Consider the following 21,020-nt stretch of genomic DNA (forward strand, 5'->3'; position numbering starts at 1 on the left):
AAAAAAAGTTCATAAAAGAAAATTATAACAGTATACTAAAACTGTTACAGCAAAAGCACTAGGGGGTATTCTGTCTCTAAACACGTTGATTAACAAAAGAGTAGAAAAAAATGAATGCATTGGGCATGAAATTAAACTAGAACAAATCACAGATCTAGCTAAACAGAAAAGGGTAGAAATTCTGGAGAATAAAAGTATATTGAAATGCTGAAAGGAAAAAAACCACTAAATAAATCTAGAAGTTGGTTAATAAAACAAAAAGCTTAATCTCATTTTTGAAAGAGAGGAAAATTCTAAAAAGTGAAAAAAATTCATAGTAATTGAAGGGGAAATAAAATACTCAATAACAAAAGAAGAATACAGTCTATTAAAGTAACCTAATATGAGAGAAATGTAATAATGATAACAAAGAAAAGCAACTTTACAACTCTGATTCTTGAATGAATGACAAAACCCAGTTTGAGACCACTGAAGATGAACTAAGCTTCCTTTCTTCTGCTAGAGAGGTGATAGGCTTAAAATTCAGAATAAGATGTAAATTTTGGACTGACTAATTTATTTTACTAGTCCATAAATATTTTAGATATGTATTCAATATGTCGGTGAAGGTGTGGCAGTGGGAGAAAATCTTTGAGAAAAATAAAATAAGGACAAAAATGTTGACTTGCAAGAAAATGATCTATTCAGTTCTGCTATAACACTTGTTTTGAAAATGCACATTTATTCCAACTTAATTGATATAGTATGAACTAATTTGAACAAAACATAAGAGTTTTTTGGTTGTGCAACTTCATCCCTAAAGATTCACAATAAGCACAGATTGCAACCATTCTAATGTCCATATAAACACATTTTAGGTCTTTAAAGGTCAAATATCATAGTTACTATATATCTCTGGGTAGAGTAGGACTTATCTATCACTCACACTTCTCTCTTCCTGGTGTTGTACTCCTCAGGTGCTGTGCTCTCTCCTGTAGCATAACCAGCAGCCCTAGACTACAGACACTGCACTATTGATTGTTGTGTTCTTGAATATTTTTCTAAACTATTTAGCTTATGTAAAAACTATGCTGTCATTTTTATTAGGTAGCTATACGTCACTAATGAAGTTTTTGAATGTAATACTCCTAATCTTATTTTTGTCCCATAAGCCTTATAGTTTATTTTGCGTAGCATGGTGCTTTTAAGGAATCTATACATTATTATAGTAGATCTGTCTGTAGTAGCCATAACAGCATTTTATAAGATTTTTTTCATATACTGAATGAAAAACTGTATGTAGCTTTCCTAATACAAATCAATATAGGAATATGGTCTTGGTGACAAATTGTATCTGCTTTTTTGAGATGTTGCTTAGCCAAAAAAGGAGAGACCCACTGTTTTACAGAGTTTCCAGTAGGTGAAAAATTATTTGACCATAAACCCTATTAAAAACTCAGATGCCTTTTAGTACTGTAAAGTCTTCCTTTTGTTTCTGTAGTGGTAGTGTCAGAGCGATGTAAAATAAGAGAGAGAGAGAGAGTGTGTGTGTGTGTGTGTGTGTAGCAGAGTTTGTGTGGGAGTTGAGGAAAGGTTCTAAGAATTTCTTTTAAACTGTCTCTAAATCTTAACTTGAATATTAGATTCTTAAATGTATCAATGATCCCATGAATGACAAATCTCAGGATGAACTGATTCATGTCTGAATTCAGATTCTAGAGATGAGTGAAGATATAGGAAATAAGAGCATTGTAGATAAATGGAATGATGGCTCATAGATTTTGTTTAGACAGTGAAGGAACTAGTTTTGTTATACCATTTCTTGGAAACCTTTGTTTTTTGTTTATGTTAAAGATGAACAAAAAGAATACCAAGAAGATATTTGTATCTGTGTATCAACATCTGTTGCAAAAGATGTGGTAGAGAACTTTTTGGAAGAATTTATAATTTTACATATAGGATCTCATTTCAAAGCCTTACAAAGGAAGAAATTGAGGCAGAGAGGAAGTGCTTGAGGACCTAAAACAAGTCCTTTGATCTCCAAATCCAGAGATCTTTTCTACTGCACCATGTTCTAGTCCACAAATTTATTTTATAGATAAAAATACAACTGAGGAAAGCTTAATGTCTCACTGTCCCATAGATTCACCTAAGTCAGATAAAATTCAGAGAACCAAGACCTTTTTCTATGTGATCTTTCTACTCTTTTCTCTCTACCTGTTTCCTTGTCTTTTGTTTTATCATCACCTACATTTCCTAACATCTTTTCCTCTCCTCTCCTTTTCCCCTTTCCTTCTAGAGTGCTGATCCTTATAACAAATTTTATGACAAGTGGGTGAGAGTTCAGTAAGAGTTCTGGCTCTTAAATGATCTTACTTGGATCTGTTTCCCAAGTTAGGTTTTTTTTTCCTGATATACAGTCCAATGCCTAATTTTTCACTTTTTTTTTTTTAACTTTAATATTTCTTTAGCTTCTATTTAGTCAATTCTGGTTTTTAGTGAAAATTTGCTGCTTGAGTTGTATTTTATTCTTCCAAGCTGTTAATTCTCTTTTCATCTTTCTTCTATACTTTCCTATTTTTTTGTTTACCCCTTCTCTTACCCTTCAGAAACCCAGTTTTGAGGAAGTCAGTCCATTTGGTTTTATACTTTATATTTGCCTCAAATATGGAATATGTTCAATTATAAATTACCTGTTCACGTCTTAAGTTTTTAGAATCTAACCTTTAATATCCATTTTGAAATTATTAACAGAGAGTGTAAAAGATTGATAAAAACCTAATTTTTGCTCATTTGCTTTCTTATTTTCCCAGCTCTTATGGTTAAGTAGGGAGTTCTTCCCTAATTAATTTATGTTCATTGTTTTGTCAAGTACTGAATTATCGAGTTATTTTGTTTCTTATTTTTCCTTTTCTAGTCTGTTTAGATAGCTAGTTTTTCTATTTTAACTTATTGTTCCACATGATTTAGATGGCTACAACTGTAATAATATGAGGTCTGGAAGTGTTTTATGGATTTTTTTTGGTTGTTGTTGTTATTTCTCTTGTGGATTCTAGATCTTTTGTTCCTTCAAATGAGTTTTGCAGGTTTTTTTCTTATACCTTTAGGTTTCTCATTGATAGTTTGGTATACTTAACCAGATTCACAAATTAATTTAGCTAGTATCACATATCCATTTTCCCTTTTTTCCTTGTAACTTTCAATTCTTGAGAGAATCAATATTGGAAAGAAGCAGTGCCAAACTTATTATGGATACCAAAACCTACCCTACCTCCTTTCATCACCATGGTTCAGTCATTTCCCCAAATTATCATCTAATTTCCTTTCTCCTCATCCTCAATTCTCAATGGCAATTTTCCCTAGAAACTCCTGAGTGGGATGCTAGTTATGAAGGTACAGCAATCAGGATTTACCTTACTGGGGATTCTGTTTTCTTTCCTTGGATTTAAATGCAGTTAACTGCAATGCATTAATTCTCTGTCTTTATCTTTGTCTCTCCTCTCTCTGTCTCTCTGTCTTTCTTTCTCTCTCTCTCTCTCTCTCTCTCTCTCTCTCTCTCTCTCTGTCTTTCTCTCTTGATTAGAGAAAATGAGTAATGAATCATCTTTCTAGCCCTAGCCACATAATTTGGACATCTGGCTTGACTTTCTTAGCTACTATTCTATGAATTTGGAGGTATGTGAGTGCTGACCACTAACTGACAGTAATTCTCTTTGAGGCTGCTTTTTGTCAGGTAGGAAGTTCATAGACCAGTGGCTTGTATGATGAAGATAAACAGTTCACCTTGTATTCTATGAGTGCTAGGGTTCTAGTTTTAAGGTTAGAGTATTTTGGATTCCTTTCTTTCCACCAGCTGAGGGGAGAACTTATCTCACACCTGGATGTGATTTGATCATTAAAATCAACTGTGGTATGTTTTAATAAGTTATTCTGAAGAAATGTTGCAGTCTAGTATAGTATAGTTTATTTTCTGCAAGGAAAGAAATATTACGTAACTTTGGCCAAATTAATTGGAGTTTGATTTCTCTTTCCTAAGAAGATAATTCTTGAATATTTGAATATTTGAAATTCATCTTAGAGGCTTTAAAGGTATAGCTAGTGGATAGAGCTCCTAGCCTGATGTCAGGAAAATCTAAGGTCAAATCTGGCTTCAGGCACTTATTAATTCTGGGCAAGTCACTTAAGCGTCATTTGCCTCCATTTTCTCATCTGTAAAATGAGGGAAATAGCACCTACATCCTAGGGTTATTGTGAGGATCAATTCTGATAATTGTAAAGTGTTTAGCATAGTTCTTGGCGCATAGTAGGTTCTAAATATATTAGATTTCCTTTAATGAGAGTATTGTTGTTGGAACGAGCATGTTCTAATTGATCAATTTCACTTACAACCTACTTAACAAGTATTTTCCTTACAGGTATGGGAAGGCCGATGGAGGGTTATTCCTCATGATGTACTGCCTGACTGGCTAAAAGACAACGATTTTCTTTTGCATGGGCACAGGCCCCCTATGCCTTCTTTCCGGGCCTGTTTCAAGAGCATCTTCAGAATACACACAGAGACGGGCAACATCTGGACACATCTCTTAGGTATTTGTGTTGAACTATAATATGTATGCCCTTTTTATTTTTGTGAATTTAAGGATAGGGAGAAGTATAAAGGGAAAAAGGAAACTTTTTAAATTTCCTTTTTTATTATAAATTTAATTATGGGCAAACATAAACATTTAATACAAACAAGAATAAAAACAAAGATTACATATGAAACCTGGAAACTTCTGTTGCAAACATGGTTTTTGAATTCGCACCAGAGAACTTTAATGTTCATTCAGTGCTCTTTTTCGGTGTTCTGTGGCAGAATTATAAGCAAGTTATCAGGCTTATGGGAGCCTAAATTTAGGATAGAGGCCAAGCCTACTGTACTATTCCGCTGACCAAACTTCCTCATCCTCATTAAGAGTGGCATACACTGAATTTTTTTTCAGTAACATGAAAGAAAAGAGAAGAGAGATGCTGGAATTAGATTTACTTGAAAATATACTAGTTTTTAAGTGGGACATTCTGCAAACAGGGATTCACCATAATTGCAGTGGTTGCCCCAGTTTTAGCTTTAGCACAAGCTTTAGGGTTGTGTTTACCCATTAAGAAGTATTTATTTAAAGAAAAGGATACCAAAGGAGTGAGGAATCCAGAGGGCTACCATTATGGGCAGCATTAAGTCTGAAGGAAAGGGGTCTGAATCTCAATTGAGGCCAATTCTATCTCTCCCTAGAGATTTTTCAGACAGGACCTAAGATGGCAAACCATATAAGCTAAGGCAGCCTTGCAGAATAACATGGAGAGGGACAAGAACATGATATGGGAATACAGTAGAGGCTTGAAACAAATTCTTGTTTCTAGAGGAAAAGAAAAAATCTCAATGAAAGCCCAGCATACAGATATATTAACAGAGATAACTCTAAAAACAGAAGGAAACTGTATAAAGAATATAAAGCTTCAATAATTTAAGTATATATTTTATGTGACAAAATAGCAACAAAATTGTCTGTTTTCTAATTAAGTTTTTGTTTTCTATAGTTTTAATGTTTTATTGATTTAAATTGTTTTATTGATGCTGTTTTCTGCATCTCTGCTACTATGCGTTAATGCGTGCGTCAACAAGTCAAACCAGATAAATCAGTCATATCAAGAAATGCATGTCTAACTATGTACTTTTAGTCTGTTATCTCTTCAGAGTCAAGATGCATGGAAAAAAGATCTTTTGATATACTATTTTACTATGTACTTTCCCCAAAATACATGGCCTCTCTAAGAGGAACTATATATGATATTTCAGATAGAATGCCAGTTAAGGAAAGAAGATGACCTGATTTTTATTTTTATTTTTTTTCTCTCTTTTTTTTTTTAAATTAAAACTTTTTATTTTCAAAACATAGGCATGGGCAATTTTTCAGCATTGACCCTTACAAAACCTTGTGTTTCAATTTTTCCCTCCTTCCCCCCACTCCCTCTCTAGATGGCAAATAATCCACTATATATTAAACATATTAAAATAAATGTTAAATCCAATATAAATATATTGTATAAATATGTGTACATATTTATACAATAATTTTGCTGCACAAGAAAAATCAGATCAAAAAGGCAAAAAAATGAGAAAACAAAATGCAAGCAAACAACAACAAAAAGAGTGAAAATGCTATGTTGTAATCCACATTCAGTCCTCTCTCTGGGTGTAAGTGGCTTTCTTCATCACAAGATCTTGTGAACTGGCCTCAATCATTTCATTGTTGGAAAGAGTCATACCCATCCGAATTGGTCATTGTATAATCTTCTTGTTGCCATGTATAATGATCTCCTGGTTCTTGTCACTTCACTTAGCATCAGTTCATGTAAATCTCTCCAGGCCTTTCTAAGATCATCTTGCTGATCATTTCTTATAGAACAATAATATTCCATGATATTCATATGCCATAACTTATTCAGCTATTCCCCAACTGATGGGCATCTACTCAGTTTCCACTTTCTTGCCACTACAAAAAGGGCTGCCACAAACATTTTTGCATATATGGGAAAGACCTGATTTTTAAAGTTCAGTTCCTGACATATACTGAATGCCTAACTACGAAAAAGTCATATAAACTTCTCAAAGTTCCATTGTATATGAGTTGCTGTTCTGAATTGGTGGAGAGAGCCTGTATCCATACAGTTTCCATTCACCAGTGAAATCACATTACTAAACTTCCAGCCAAGAATTGCCTACTTCATTGGTTACATGATTGAAAAATAATTAAGAAACCTGAGAAGAAACTGTAGCAATTACAGTAGAACTGCACACAAACTTGAGCCAGAAACTCATATACAGTAGGAAAAGGAACCAGCACAGCTCCCAGTTAGTATAAACAAATTAACTGGTAGCCTTCCAATATAGCCAGAAATGATCCAGAAACACTTTTAAGGCTCCATGTTCTCATACAACAGAATCAGAAGAATCCTTAAAGAAGGTTCCTAGGTTTGTACAGCAAAATAACGATTTGGTCATGTATACTTATTGTGTATCTAATTTATACTTTAATATATTTAACATCTAGGGGAGGAGATGGGGGGAAGGAGGGGAAAAATTGGAACAAAAGGCTTGGCAATTGTCAATGCTGTAAAATTACCCATACATATAACTTGTAAATAAAAAACAGTTTAAAAAAAAAAGGAAGAAGAAGAAGGTTCCTAGGTGGAGACCTTGAAAGCCTCAGGGAACATCACTGACTAGTATGGAGTAGCAGTGTTCAGTCTTTGATCGCCTAAGAACTTAAGGTCTCCCACCTGTATCTTGAGATATCATTGAAGCTTCTGAACACCTGACATTCTGAACCTCAGAGATCTCTGGATGGGATGGAGGGAGGATGATAGGGCAGAACTCAGGTGACTTAGAATGAGAATGAGCAAGACTGACCACCTAAATCCAGAAGCTCAGTAGGAGACAAGATCTGGTCCTGGCAAAAATTCTAAATCAGGAACAAAGATTGAAAGGATGAATAAACATAAGACGACGCTGTTGGAAACCAATGGTTTACCTTAAAAAAAAAAAAAAAAAAAAAAAAAAAACCTGAACAGTTTATTTCAAGAAATTACAAGAACCATATCTATTAGAACCAGAGGGAAAAGTAAAAATAAAAAGAACTCACTGATGACCTCTCATAATGTATATAAAGAATGCTGATCTTAAAAGAAGAAATACTGCGAGGACCCAGAAGGAAGTTTAAGTGTCGGGATCTCATAAGAACAAACCTAGTTCTTTGTATCACAGAGCTGCTGTGATAAACCAGAGGAGATATTGAAATATAATGTTAGAAAAGGTAAAAGAGAAATGCTTCCTTCTAAGAATAACTTTACCCTGAAGAGCTGAGTATAATCCTACTAAGGGAAAAAAAAAAAAAAAAAATGGATCTTAAATGAAAGAGAAGATTTTTAAGCATTTTTAACATTTTTTTGATTTTTAAGCATTTCTAATGAAAAAACCAAAGTTGAGAAGGAACTTTGATATACAAAAATATAATACTCTTTTTCCTCCCCTACAGCACCTTTCCCTATTTCTGAATTCTTCTTGGAACTTCCATTTGGGGGGAGGTGGGGAAAAGAATAGCCATTTTTTACTTTTTGGACTTTATTATCATGCCCTTGCATACTTTTTTTTTAGCTTTTTTTTTTTTTTTGGCCTTTATTTTTCAGTTTCTTTTAATATGTTCTCTTCCTTCAGTAAACTGTTACAACAAAAATACCAATAATATTTAAATAGTGCTTACTTTGTGCCATTGTGTTAAGCATTTTCACATAGTATCTATGATCAAGCATATTCCCCCTTTTTGAGAGAGAAGTGATAGGCTTTTTTTTTTTTTTTTTGGACATGACCACTATATATTTTGTTTGGCTATGCTTATTTGATACAAGTTTCCTTTTTCTTTTTGTTCCATTTTTAGTTTGTGGTAGAGGAGGAGAGAGGGTTTAGCAAAAGAGAAGAGAAAAAAGAGAGCATATTAAAACATTTGCTCAGAAGAGAACAGAAGGGAGTTCAGATGGTAGTGCAGACAAACAGGATAGTTTTGAAAGTAAGGGTAGAATTTAATATATATATGTAAACTCTAAAATGATAATTCATGGTATCATTTGTAGTCTGTTTTTTGTGTTCTTTGTATATGGAATTTCTCCCCTTCCATCTTCCTTTTTTTCAGCTCAAATTAAAAAATTATTTAAAGAAATCTCATCCCAATCTTCCCTCCCCCCAACACAATTCATTCTTTTGCTCTCTTGTTTTGTACAGTGATGCTTTTAGACAGAAAAGGTACACTCCAAGAGACATCTTGTTGGCTCACCAATTGAAATATGTTTGAGTATAGCTAAAATGGAAATGTTTATTTCACTGATGATAGGCAACTTGATTTTAGGGATTAATTTTAAATCCTTGGGAATGTTTTCTAAATTTAAGTTTTAGCTTTAGTTGGAAGTTTTGTTTTTTAAAAATCTAGTACTGTTTTTCTCTAAATTGACTAAAATTTATTTTGTAAAATTATCATAGATCACTGGTATGTGAAATAATTCTGATACTTTGAATACCTGTTTCTAAATTTCTTGAGACCTTTAAAATAGGAATCTTCTTTATGAATGTGATTGTTAGCCTTGACCACCTTTCTAGTTTACTTTTTGGTAAATTCTTTAGTAAAATTTGGTTAAATCTCCAAATTCATGTCAGCCAGTCTAGCAAAAGACAAGGTTAAAAGAATCAACCTCAGCATAATACTGCGTTCTAATTCCAATATGGGGATTTTTTTTTTAAAGGGATTAAAAATAGGATCACTCAACAAAAATCACTTTATATTTGTACAACTGATTTAACCCAATTAAATACTAAGGTATAAAGTTTTTCATAGTTTACAAAGGACTTTCATGTACATTTATCTCTTAATCTTAGCAGCTCTATGAAGTAGACAGGCAGATAGACACAATTGCAGGTGATAGAACTTGAATTCAAATTCATATTTTATGTTGCCATCAAGTCAGTTAAGCATCCATTCCTTCACTTCAGGATCTTGATAATGAAGATCTTTTGCTATCATTCTGATGGTTTTTGCATTCTCTCTGCATTTTAAAACTCCCTGTTGTAAAGTTTGTTTGTTTTTTTTTGGGGGGGGGGTTTGTTTTGTTTTTTTGTTTTTTGGTGTCTACTTTTGTTAGAATGTGCACTCTAAAAACAATCATCTTGCTTTTCTTTTTGTATCCCCAGCACTTTGTACATAGTAAGCACTTAATAAAAATTTTCTCATTCATTTATTCCTATTTTGCTGTTAGGAAAAGAACAGCTAAAATAAGAACTAGATAAGAAATGCCTTGAACTAGCATGGTGTCACATGATCACCTTCTAAGCAGCTTTTGGTCTAATGGAGGCAGCCATTCAAGTACACTGAGTCTTTTTTTTTTTTTTTAATAGCTTTTTATTTACAAATATATGCATGGGTAATTCTTCAGCATTGACAATTGCAAATCCTTTTGTTCCGACTTTTCCCCGCCTTCCCCCCCATCCCCTCCCCCAGATGGCAAGTAAACCAATACATGTTAAATATGTTAAAGTATATATTAAATACAATATAAGTATACATGTCCATATAGTTATTTTGCTGCACAAGAAGAATCAGACTTTGAAATAGTGTACAATTAACCTGTGAAGGAAATCAAAAATGAAGGCAGACAAAAATAGAGGGATTGGGAGTTCTATGTAATGGTTCATACTCATTTCCCAGAGTTCTTTTGCTGGGTATAGCTGGTTCAATTTATTACTGCTCTATTGGAACTGATTTGGTTCTCATTGCTGGAGATGGCCAGGTCCGTCAGAATTGATCATCATATAGTATTGTTGTTGAAATATATAATGATCTCCTGGTCCTGCTCATTTCACTCAGCATCAGTTCATGTAAGTCTCTCCAAGCCTTTCTGAAATCATCCTGTTGGTCATTTCTTATAGAACAATAATATTCCATAACATTCATATACCGTAACTTATTCAGCCATTCTCCAGCTGATGGGCATCCACTCAGATTCCAGTTTCTGGCCACTACAAACAGGGCTGCCACAAACATTTTGGCATATACAGGTCCCTTTCCCTTCTTTAGTATCTCTTTGGGGTGTAAGCCAGTAGAGACACTGCTGGATCAAAGGGTATGCACAGTTTGATAACTTTTTGAGCATAGTTCCAAATTGCTCTTCAGAATGACTGGATGATGTGTTCACAATTCCACCACCAATGTATCAGTGTCCTGGTTTTCCCACATCCCCTCCAACATTACGCATTATCTTTCCCTGTCATTCTAGCCAATCTGACAGGTGTGTAGTGGTATCTCCACACTGAGTCTTTGAAAGCTGGACCACATAAAGTCCACATCATAAAAGCGCTTTCATTTTAGAGTTAGCTCTTGCTGTCAGTGTTTTGCCCTCTTAAGAAGTGGCTGCCATCTAATTTCTCTTAAAGTAGATCAAAATGCTTTTGTGCTTGTTCTTAAGGAAGGTTTAGAAAGTTTGGATTGGAATTTGTGAAGGCTGTGTGGGATAGGTGGATCTTTGTCTTCAAAGAGAAAAAAAGAATAATTAAAATTATTACAAAATTATATTAATGTACAATAACGTGTAATAATGAAGCATCATTAATAATAATGAAAATATCAAGAAAAAGCATTGAAAAGAAAAGCTCTTTGGTAATCATCCAATCTGATATTAGTTAGGATATATTGTGATTGATCAGTGGAATGGATTAGGTACTCAGTATCACTCAAGTACCCAGTATCACTTGTCCTTAAACCTTTTTAATACCACAAAATATATCAACTATTTCAGTTACTTTAAACTTTGCTGGCTTGTGATGCAATGGAAAAAATTGTAGATTTGGGAGTTAGAAAAACTGGTTTTAAATCTCACTTCTTCAAATTAAAACTAATGTGATCTAAGTACATTTGTCTCTGGGCTTCTGTTTCCATATGTGAAATTAGGAAGTTTGACTAGATAAGCCTCTCCTTTTTAGCTCTAAATCTACAGTCATAGGAGAAGATTCCTAAGCTCTCACAGTTTTATTTTAAAAATTTGCTTATCTGAACCTGTATCAAATTGCTTGCTTTATTAGCAGGAGAGGGGCAGCAGGAATTGAAGGAGTGAGAGAATTTGGAATTATAATCATATAAATATGTTAAGTATTTTTAAAAAATTAATTAAGGAGTTTTATTTCTATAATAAATTGGAAGGTCAAGATACTCAGATTAGCATAGTGACCAAAGTGAGAGCAACAGTGGAAAGGTGAAGAGCCTATTAAACTAAACAGCAGACACAACTACATTGGAAGTGTGTAATAGTTTCATGATGATCCTAAAATTGTTGGTTTTTTTTTTTTTAAGAGGGTTACATTGATCAACTGTATTTAAAGAAAAAAAATTGTTGTCTTTTAAAAATTATTAGATATTTGGTATTTTGGATTTCCATCATGAAGGGATAAGCTTCAGTTATTTGGAAAATTAAATACTTAGAATGTGTCACCTAGGGAAAAAAGATACAATAATTAAGTAGAATATATCAGGTTAGTGCAATGGAAAGTATCCTGCATTTGGAAGAAGAAACCCTGTACTTACGTGTTGATTCTACTGTTTATTCTTTATATATAATTAATCTTGCATAAATGACTTATTCTCTGTTTGAATTTTAGTTTCCTCATCTGCAAAATGAATGAATTGGTTAATCTCTAAAATCATTTACTACTCTAAATCCTATTCTGACATCATATGTTTAATTGTACATTTTTCCAATGATAAGTTGTGTTTTAACAAAGCAAATATATATAAAACACAAAGTGTACTTTCCAGAGAATGTTTTGTGCCGTGTGCTTAACAAAGTGATACCAATCAATGAACACTGACTGGAGTTTTGTTGCCATGTTATAAAGTTTTGTTTTTTTTTTAAACTCATAAAATTCCCTAATAATTTTCAAAATGATTGAAGCATTTTTATCTCTACAAGCAATGAATTAATTGTCCTATTTTTGATAGAGTATTTTTGTTGTTGTCTTTTTGAAGGTTTAATCTTTCATTCTTTTCACCTTTCCCTTTTATTTCTTTTGCCTAGGTTGTGTTTTCTTCCTATGCTTGGGGATATTCTACATGTTTCGTCCAAACATCTCCTTTGTGGCTCCATTACAAGAGAAAGTGGTCTTTGGATTATTCTTTCTGGGAGCCATTCTCTGCCTTTCCTTCTCATGGCTTTTCCACACTGTTTACTGCCATTCAGAATCGGTTTCCCGGATCTTCTCCAAGTAGGTATCTAGAAAGGCTCTAAGGCAGGGGTCCTTGGGTTTGTAAATGTGTTCTTTTAAAAGTTTTTGATACCTGATTTCAATATAACTGATTCCCTATGTAATCCTATATATTTTATTTTGTACATTTAAAAATATTATTCTGAGAAGGCCACATAGTTTTATCACATTACTAAAGGGATCCATGATACATAAAAAGGTTGAGGATCCCTGCTGTAAGACTTGATTAATTACATAGAAACACTAGTCTGATTTGGCCTAGGGAAACATATTTGGAAATCTTAATACTGTTTATTTTAAGGAATCCAAAGTTTCTTATTACTGATATTTCCAAGCAAATGGGGCTAATTAGGGCTCTGGAAATAATTTTACTGTGTATATTAAACCAAATATTTGTCCTATTCTAGACTGGATTACTCTGGCATTGCCCTCCTGATCATGGGAAGTTTTGTTCCTTGGCTTTATTACTCCTTCTACTGTAATCCACAGCCTTGCTTCATTTACTTGATTGTCATTTGTGTGCTGGGGATTGCAGCCATCATTGTCTCCCAGTGGGATATGTTTGCCACCCCTCAATATCGGGGGGTGAGAGCAGGTAAGAGTACTGTCAGGTTTTGTACTTTAATGCAGCAGTTGGAGAAGTTTTAATTGAGGAGAAGGGACCTGTACTTTTTTGAGTAGTATTTAAAGAAGCTGATTTATGGTTGTGGCTATAAGATGTTCTGAATGGCAAGCTCTTTAAACCTTGTAAAATGAGGGAGCCCTTTAATTCTCTTCAGGGGAGCTTTTCAGTGAATTAATTGCTATGAAAGCTTAGCTAGCTTATTCTGTGGAGATTCTATATAACCACGTTGCTTATTTGATTATTACATGTGGCTTCTTTTCATTACTTTTGCTGCAGAAATAAAAATAATGAATTCTGGATCAGGACTCTTCAATGTGAAGATGATATAGGAATCCCTTTGGAATTTTTTCTTATAGGTGCTGGTCTAAAGTGAAGTAGAATGTTTTAAAAGGAAGGATCAAAGGTGGGGAAGGTACCTTCCAACTATGATTCTCTTCCCCCATCTAGTATAAAAAAAATAAAACTAAACTAATTTATCAAGTGTAACAAGTAGGTTGGTTGTGGAAAGAACTTGCATCTCACCATTCTCTTGTCACAAATGTTTTAAGCAAGTAAATGGATAGTGCTTAGTGTTGGTCTTCAAAGACAGGGGTAGGGGTGTGTGTGTGTGTGTGTGTGTGTGTGTGTGTGTGTTTTCAAACATGGACACATTAAAGGACAGCTTTATTGTCATTTGTATGCAGCATAAGATCCTCTTTTTTGAACTTTTGACTTAGGAAAAAAAAGGATCAAGAATGTCAGAAGTCTTTTTTTAACCATCTAGAAGTAAAAGTAGAAGACATTAGTTGTTTTTGCTTGTAGGTGATATAGAGATTAATATTTTTAGTTAGGATTATTAGATTTTGGCAAGTGGCGTAAATAATGCCATTTTCCCCTTCTTGTTTACATAGAAATGTACATAATTTTTGAAGGCTCAAAAGGTAGGTGTTGATGTCTAGGATATAGATGTATGATCTTGGGTAAAACATTTGCCTTCTCTGCAATCTCAACATTCTTAGATTATAACATCGAGGGGTAGTTGAGTTAAAAAGATCTTTATGATTTCTTCTGTCACTAAAATACTTCATACTTCTAATTCTGCAGAGTTCAGTGTATAATGGCTGTAGAATAATCTACTTTTTCTAGGAAACTACAGTAGCTGTATACCTTAGAACAAAAAGAATAGGCTCTAGAAAGTTGGGATTTATAACAAAAGTTTTCAAAGCCTCTCTCATTCCATGAATATTCCTGAAGGCTAAAATACTAGTCTTAGTGACACTGACAAACTTTGATTCCCAAGTGCTACTTATAGTTAAATTTTAATGTTTTTTTTTTCTAATTCCCCAGATTAACTCATGAGTACTAGTTTTCCTTTTGAGGGTAAGATACTGCCTCAAATGGATAATTCAATTTAGCAGACATGTATTAGGCACCTGCTACAAGGGAAACAGTAAAAAAAAAAAAAAAAAAGTCCGATCCAGCAGTCTCTGCCCTTAAGAAGCTTATGTTCTGCAAGCAGGGATATAATCCAGTAGACATAAGATAATATGAGAAAGAAGAAAATATCTGGGATATCATGGAAGATACCATGGAGGAATTGGCACCCAAGCTGAACCTTGAAGGTTACTTTAAGGGGGAGCTGACAAATTGCAGGTTAAGGGGAATAGGAGTCTGGGACGGTACAGAGATGCAAGATATTACATGTCAAGTTGAGGAACTGTAAGATAGTTTGTCTAGAAGCTGTAGTGTGTGACAGGGAGATATGAAATAAGGCTGTTTGAAGAACAGATTTTAAAAGATCTGAAGTGCCAGGCTGAAGGATTGGTTGCTCTAGAAGCAATAAGGCCAATAGGGAGCCCCTGAAGTTTCTGTCCATGGGAGAGGTGTGGTCAGACCCATCCTTTTTTCCACAAGCTCCATATTCCAGCTACGTTGGCTTTCTTGCCAGTCCATAGGGATGGCGTTTGTTTTCTAGAAGGTGGACAAGGTTCATAGCTGTTTAGCCAGGCATTCAGCTAAGCATTTCGTAGTTGTTACCTCCTTTACTTCTCACAAGACCCCGTGAGGTAGTACTGTTGTCCCCTTTTTTATAGTAGATGAATCAGAGGCAGCCATTGCCTAGGATCATGCAGTTAGCGAGTATTTGAGCCGAATTATGAACTCAGGTTTTTCTGCTCTCACATTACACCCAGTGTGCCACTGAGCATCCCTTCATGCAGGGAACATACTTCCTCATCTCTTCTTGTAGAGATCTTAGATTCTTTGGGAGTTCAGCTCTCTAGGCCTCCAAATAAAGGAAATGAGGAGGGCTGGTAAAAGGCAGTCAGATTAGAATGGAAAGTATTGTGCACCTTGTAGATAGCAAGTTGTTGAGCTGTGGATTAGACAAAACACCCCACACAGGAAGCAAATACCCCATCCACCTGACACCTTGCGACTTAACATCTCAGATGTCAGGTATCTTAGGACCTCTGGCTCCCCAAAGTGCAGGACTTATCAATGTCAAAGAATTCATTCTTCTGTTGCTTTCTGTTGTAACTTGTATCTTTTACACAAAAGGCAGCTTACTTGAGCTTCTCTGGTAATGTAAATCTAAACTCTTTGCAGATTGACAGCTAATCAGATGAAGCATCATTCATCAGGACACTTTTATTTTCTATTATAACATTGTTGCAAAATAGGGCTTCACAAATCTTTTGTCCTTTTCTAAAGGGACATTAATTTTGCATTCTGTGTACTTTGTATTTCCCCATTTACAATGTTTTCGGGTTTTAGGGTTTATGTGTTCTTCACCTTCTTCATGTTTATATTGATTCTGTCCATTTGGATTCTAGGAGTGTTTCTGGGCTTGGGCCTCAGTGGAATCATTCCTACGCTGCACTATGTCTTTTCGGAGGGGTTTCTGAAGGCTGCCACCATTGGACAGATAGGCTGGTTATTACTCATGGCCTGCTTGTACATTACTGGAGCTGCACTCTATGCTGCTCGGATCCCAGAGCGTTTCTTCCCTGGAAAGTGTGACATCTGGGTGAGTATGGAACCCATTCATTTTTATGGTAGTAGATAAGAGATGATTGGGTATATGCTTGTTTAACCATTTTGGATTTTAGGTTGTTAAGGAGATGGCATAATTAATAGAAAGGAGTACTGGACTAGGAATCTGGAGCTTTGTATTCAAGTGCCCATTCTCTCACTAGCTAGCTATCGCCATGGCTAAGGCTCTTATCTGTATGGGCCTCCATTTCTTTAGCTATAAAATGGGGAGGAAAAGTCTGGATTAGAATACAATAAAAGTATGAAGGACATAAAGAATTTTATAACTAAAGAGGCTTTCATTAAGTTCTTGAGAATTTAAGTACCAGTGAGGATTATGAAACCTGGCCACTTTAATGTCAGTTCTTATTTTATGATCCTAAATATCCTTGAAGTGCAGTTTATCAATCCATAAAATGAAGGTACATTTTGAGCCTCAGGTAACTGAGATTTTTTCCTCAAATCATGATTTTGTAGTAATTGTTGGTGCAGAGACATTCTCATAACATATATGTCATTGAACTTTAAATTTGGAAGAAATCTTTTGTTATGTTTTCCATATGCAAGAGTTTCTTCTGTAGCATCTCTTAAGATAGGTGTATAACCTCAAGAGTGGTTTGCCCATGTATGAATAACTGGCCATATAGAGAGTTTTCATAGAGAGCTTCTGAATGTTACAATGGCCCCATACATATATTTTATTTCACTAATCATGAAAGAATCACTCCCCAAAAAAATCTCAGTACTGTTGAACTATTGTTACAATGTATGAATATAAGATTGATCTATAATTTCTTCAGTGTAAAGAAAGCCTTCATTGACAAAGATTACACAGCCTATTTGTGCATTAACGCCCATAGAGATAAGTCACACTAGTAAATGTCAAGACAAGATTTGACTTTGCTAACTTTAAGCTTGGCACTCTGTCCATTATGCAATATATGCTGTGTACCTCTTGAGTCATTGTTTCCTTGACTTGTGCTAGAAGGAGGCTTTGCCAGATCATACGTGGCCATGAATTTCACCCTGATGCATACTCTAGTATAAAGTGTATTAGTGATTCTTGGGCTTATCAAGACTGTATACAGAAGGGACAGCAGGAACTCTTAATTGAATTCTCTGTACTTCAGCTTTATTGTAGAACTGAAGTCATTGTTTTAAGTACTCTAAGCTAAACTCTTAATTATGTATGGGGTTTTGTTTTTTCTTCTTTTTGTCTTCAGTTTCACTCCCATCAACTCTTTCATATCTTTGTGGTTGCTGGGGCTTTTGTGCACTTCCATGGTGTTTCAAACCTCCAGGAGTTCCGTTTCATGATTGGTGGGGGCTGCAGCGAGGAAGATGCACTGTAAAACCTGCCAGTGTCTTGGACCATAAACCAGAACCAGGGCCAGCAACAGCTGTGGTCCATATTGACTGGACATTGATGCAAAACACCAGAAAGAGCCCCACAACTTTGAAACCCATCTGGGCATCGAAGCTTCCCAGGGGCTGGACATGGTACACAGTAGAGAAGAGAAAAACAAAAATAAATCATACCTCAAAGGATGGAGTGCATCAATTTGGAGAAAAAGGAGATGAGATATTCACTCAAACTTAACTTATTCTTAGGAATCTACAGATTGAGGGCCATGGAGGACCCTTGGCAAACTGGCTTCTGTTCAATGCCATATTTATTTGTAGAAGATGGGGGCATCTTAGTTGGCTGTTATTCTCTTTCCATACTCTTGCCTCCTCTCCCCTCTTGCCTCCTCTCCCCTCTTGCCTCCTCTCCCCTCTTCTCTTCTCTTCTCTTCTCTTCTCTTCTCTTCTCTTCTCTTCTCTTCTCTTCTCTTCTGTTCTCTTCTCTTCTGTTCTCTTCTCTCTTCTCTTCTGTTCTCTTCTCTCTTCTCTTCTGTTCTCCCCTCCCCTTTTCTTCCCTCCCTTCCCTTCCGAATCTCTCTTTTTTAAATAAATCAACCACAATTTGGGGTAAACATTTATATCTTGCTAAGGGGCAGGGGTGATTTTAGATGCTCTTTTGGGAAAACAAAGAAATTAATGTAAATAAGATTTCTAACTTTCTGTTTAAAAAAGAATTTATATAAATGTTTAAAATGGGGTGGGGTAGGGTAATTTTTGTAAAGACTGAAACATGCAAGTACCACACACTGTTTCAATTTTGCACAAAGGAGGCTGTAGGTGAGAGAAGTCTATAAGTAATGCATTCTTGGTGATATCAAGGTGCCTCTCCAAAGGCTTGAATACCTTGGGCTATATTGAGACAGAGGCCATGGCAGGCCCAACTTGGTAGTCTAGTGACTACTTCTATACCTGGGATTCTTGGGGCAGTGAAATTAGAGAGTTATTGTATGTGTCTTTTTAGTGGGAGCAATATGTAAATGGACAAGATGGTGTGAAAAGGTCCAGAAGTACCCATCTGCACAAAGTTTGGGTGCTTTTGTGGGATCTTGCTTTCTTGTCTTAGCAGATGCTGTTAGTGACATTTCTAAGAACTAGAATCATCCAAGAAAAAGAAAAGGTGTTTAGGTCTGTACTCAAGCAGTATATGCAGGGAGTGTAGGAGAGGAGGGGGAAGCAAAGCTTTGGATTTAGCACTGGGGCAATGTGAGTACTTAATTGGCAGCTTATCTGATTTTTGTGATTTTGCTTATCTTGGATGGTGAGCTGCATCAGTTTCCTATATCTTTTCTCTAGGAGTTCTCTGACACTTTAAAAACCCTTCTATGTTGAAATCACTGCTCTAATTCTCTCTTTCTTCCCACATAGAGAGTTAGTACTTCTCCCTGGTAATTTGGTGGATAGAATAAAGCCAGCCATCAGACCAGGATTCATTCTGTCCTGGTGCCTCTTAAACTCATTTACATAAATTACAAATACACTTCAATTTATAAAGATGGTTTTTAACCTTTGGCATACTCCCTTCCTGAGCCCTTTTCTTGAAGAGGAAAATCAGCCATACCATCTTAAATCCAAGTTTAATACTTACCTTCCCTCTTCTGGGGAAAAACCTGGTTCCTTGTCTTCAACACTTATTAAACCTCTATTTTTTTAGGGGATTATAAAAGAAAGCTTGCTAGGGAAATTGTATAGGACCCTTGGTATAATGTCCTAAAAAAGCAATTTGAAGTAGGAAAAATATTTATTTATGGCTCCTGTTCTGGCATGGTATTGTCAAGGAGAATGAGTGAATATCTAAAGAAACTGGGGATTCAGTTTCACATAAATTCTGAAGTGGCTTGTTTAATAGGTAGAAACCTTAAATTACTTCTAACCTTGGGATCATGGGTATTGGCACTAAATGATGAGGCACCAAGCATAGCAGCTAGCTTAATGTATTAATGTTAGGTGAAACAGGAAAGACTCATTTGGTAGAAAAGTTTTTTTTCTGTGTAATTTTGTTCTCTCCCCTTCTAACTCCTGGATCTCTGAAGATGCCTTATGTAAAGTGAGCAGAAGCTGGAGGCCAAGGAAAATGGATCCATGGTAGGACCTGGGAGAAGATTAAAAGTATTTGGTTCTGAGTGAGGTCATTGCCCTGGACGCTATCAGGACTGAGCACAGAAAGCTCAGGTGAATGGAGTATGTCCAGAGCGGATGAAGAGCAGTATTAATCCCTCTGAGGAAATGGGGTCCATCAGGACTAGAACCACCTGGGAGGAAACTCATTCAGTTCCACAGAAGTGACAATACATGACAGAAGCCCAGTTAATTCTTCTGTAATGCACTTTGGGTTACAGTATAACAGGCCCCTGTATCACATAGTTATTGGTGCCAGGCATCCTGTGCACCTTAGAGAAGGAGATGAGCCTGGTTTGATAGAGCACAAACCCCTGGAGAAAAAAAATTAAAACTCTACCTATCCTCAATCCAGTGGAAGCTCTCCCTCTTTAGGGTGTGTGTGTATGTGTGTCTGGGCACACGTGCGTGTGTGTGTGTGTGTGAGTGTGTGTGCATGTGCAAGTTTGTGTGTGTGTGTGTGTGTGTGTGTGTGTGTGTGTGTGTTTTTGTATATTACCAAGAGCCTCCCTGTGCATTTTGTTCTACTGTGCTAGCTGAGAAATCTCACCAGGTTGGCACCTGAATGCCTTACTCTCAGCAATCAGAGGCTTCCTTGCTCTGTTGATTTTAATTTAATTTTATTTTGGTCATAGGTTAGGACCTCTATAGTGTCTTTCTTTTCCCCATTAAATAGTGGCCTTGTTCAGTATGTCCTCCCCTCCCCCCCCCCCCAACACTTTAAATTACTGAAGCCACAAAGCACATTCTTGGGGATCATGGAGGGTTGGGGTTCCAGAACGGCATCTGTGATATTTCCATTCACCATGGGATCTCTCAACTTGCTGTATTCTTAATTTCTGCTAATAAAAGAATAAAATGAAAATTGACTCAATCATATTCTACACCTTTCTCCTCATTTGTCTTTTTGTTAATTGCTTATTGTGAGACATTGTAGGGTTCAAATTTTCATAGATCTTTTCTATTGAAAGCATTGAAACACGAATGCTTGTGTGCTGCTTCCCTCTGCTTATCTCTACGTTAACAGGAAATATTAAAAGAACTAAAGAAAAG

At 35.6% G+C, this 21,020-nt stretch overlaps 1 protein-coding gene across 2 annotated transcripts in view; it reads left to right on the forward strand.

Moving 5' to 3' along the window:
* The window catches only part of ADIPOR2 (adiponectin receptor 2), a 73,048-nt gene extending 52,207 nt beyond the window's left edge, over positions 1–20,841 (forward strand). For both annotated transcript variants that reach the window (XM_051962832.1, XM_051962831.1), the window contains exons 4-8: positions 4,395–4,566; positions 12,625–12,811; positions 13,219–13,406; positions 16,250–16,443; positions 17,672–20,841. In XM_051962832.1, the coding sequence (XP_051818792.1) occupies positions 4,395–4,566; positions 12,625–12,811; positions 13,219–13,406; positions 16,250–16,443; positions 17,672–17,800 (870 nt within the window). In that variant the 3' untranslated portion in view covers positions 17,801–20,841. The remainder of the gene's footprint in view (positions 1–4,394; positions 4,567–12,624; positions 12,812–13,218; positions 13,407–16,249; positions 16,444–17,671) is intronic.
* The last annotated feature ends 179 nt before the right edge of the window (positions 20,842–21,020 follow it).

Source organism: Antechinus flavipes, chromosome 5, assembly GCF_016432865.1.
Source record: "Antechinus flavipes isolate AdamAnt ecotype Samford, QLD, Australia chromosome 5, AdamAnt_v2, whole genome shotgun sequence".
NCBI classification, from domain to species: domain Eukaryota; kingdom Metazoa; phylum Chordata; class Mammalia; order Dasyuromorphia; family Dasyuridae; genus Antechinus; species Antechinus flavipes.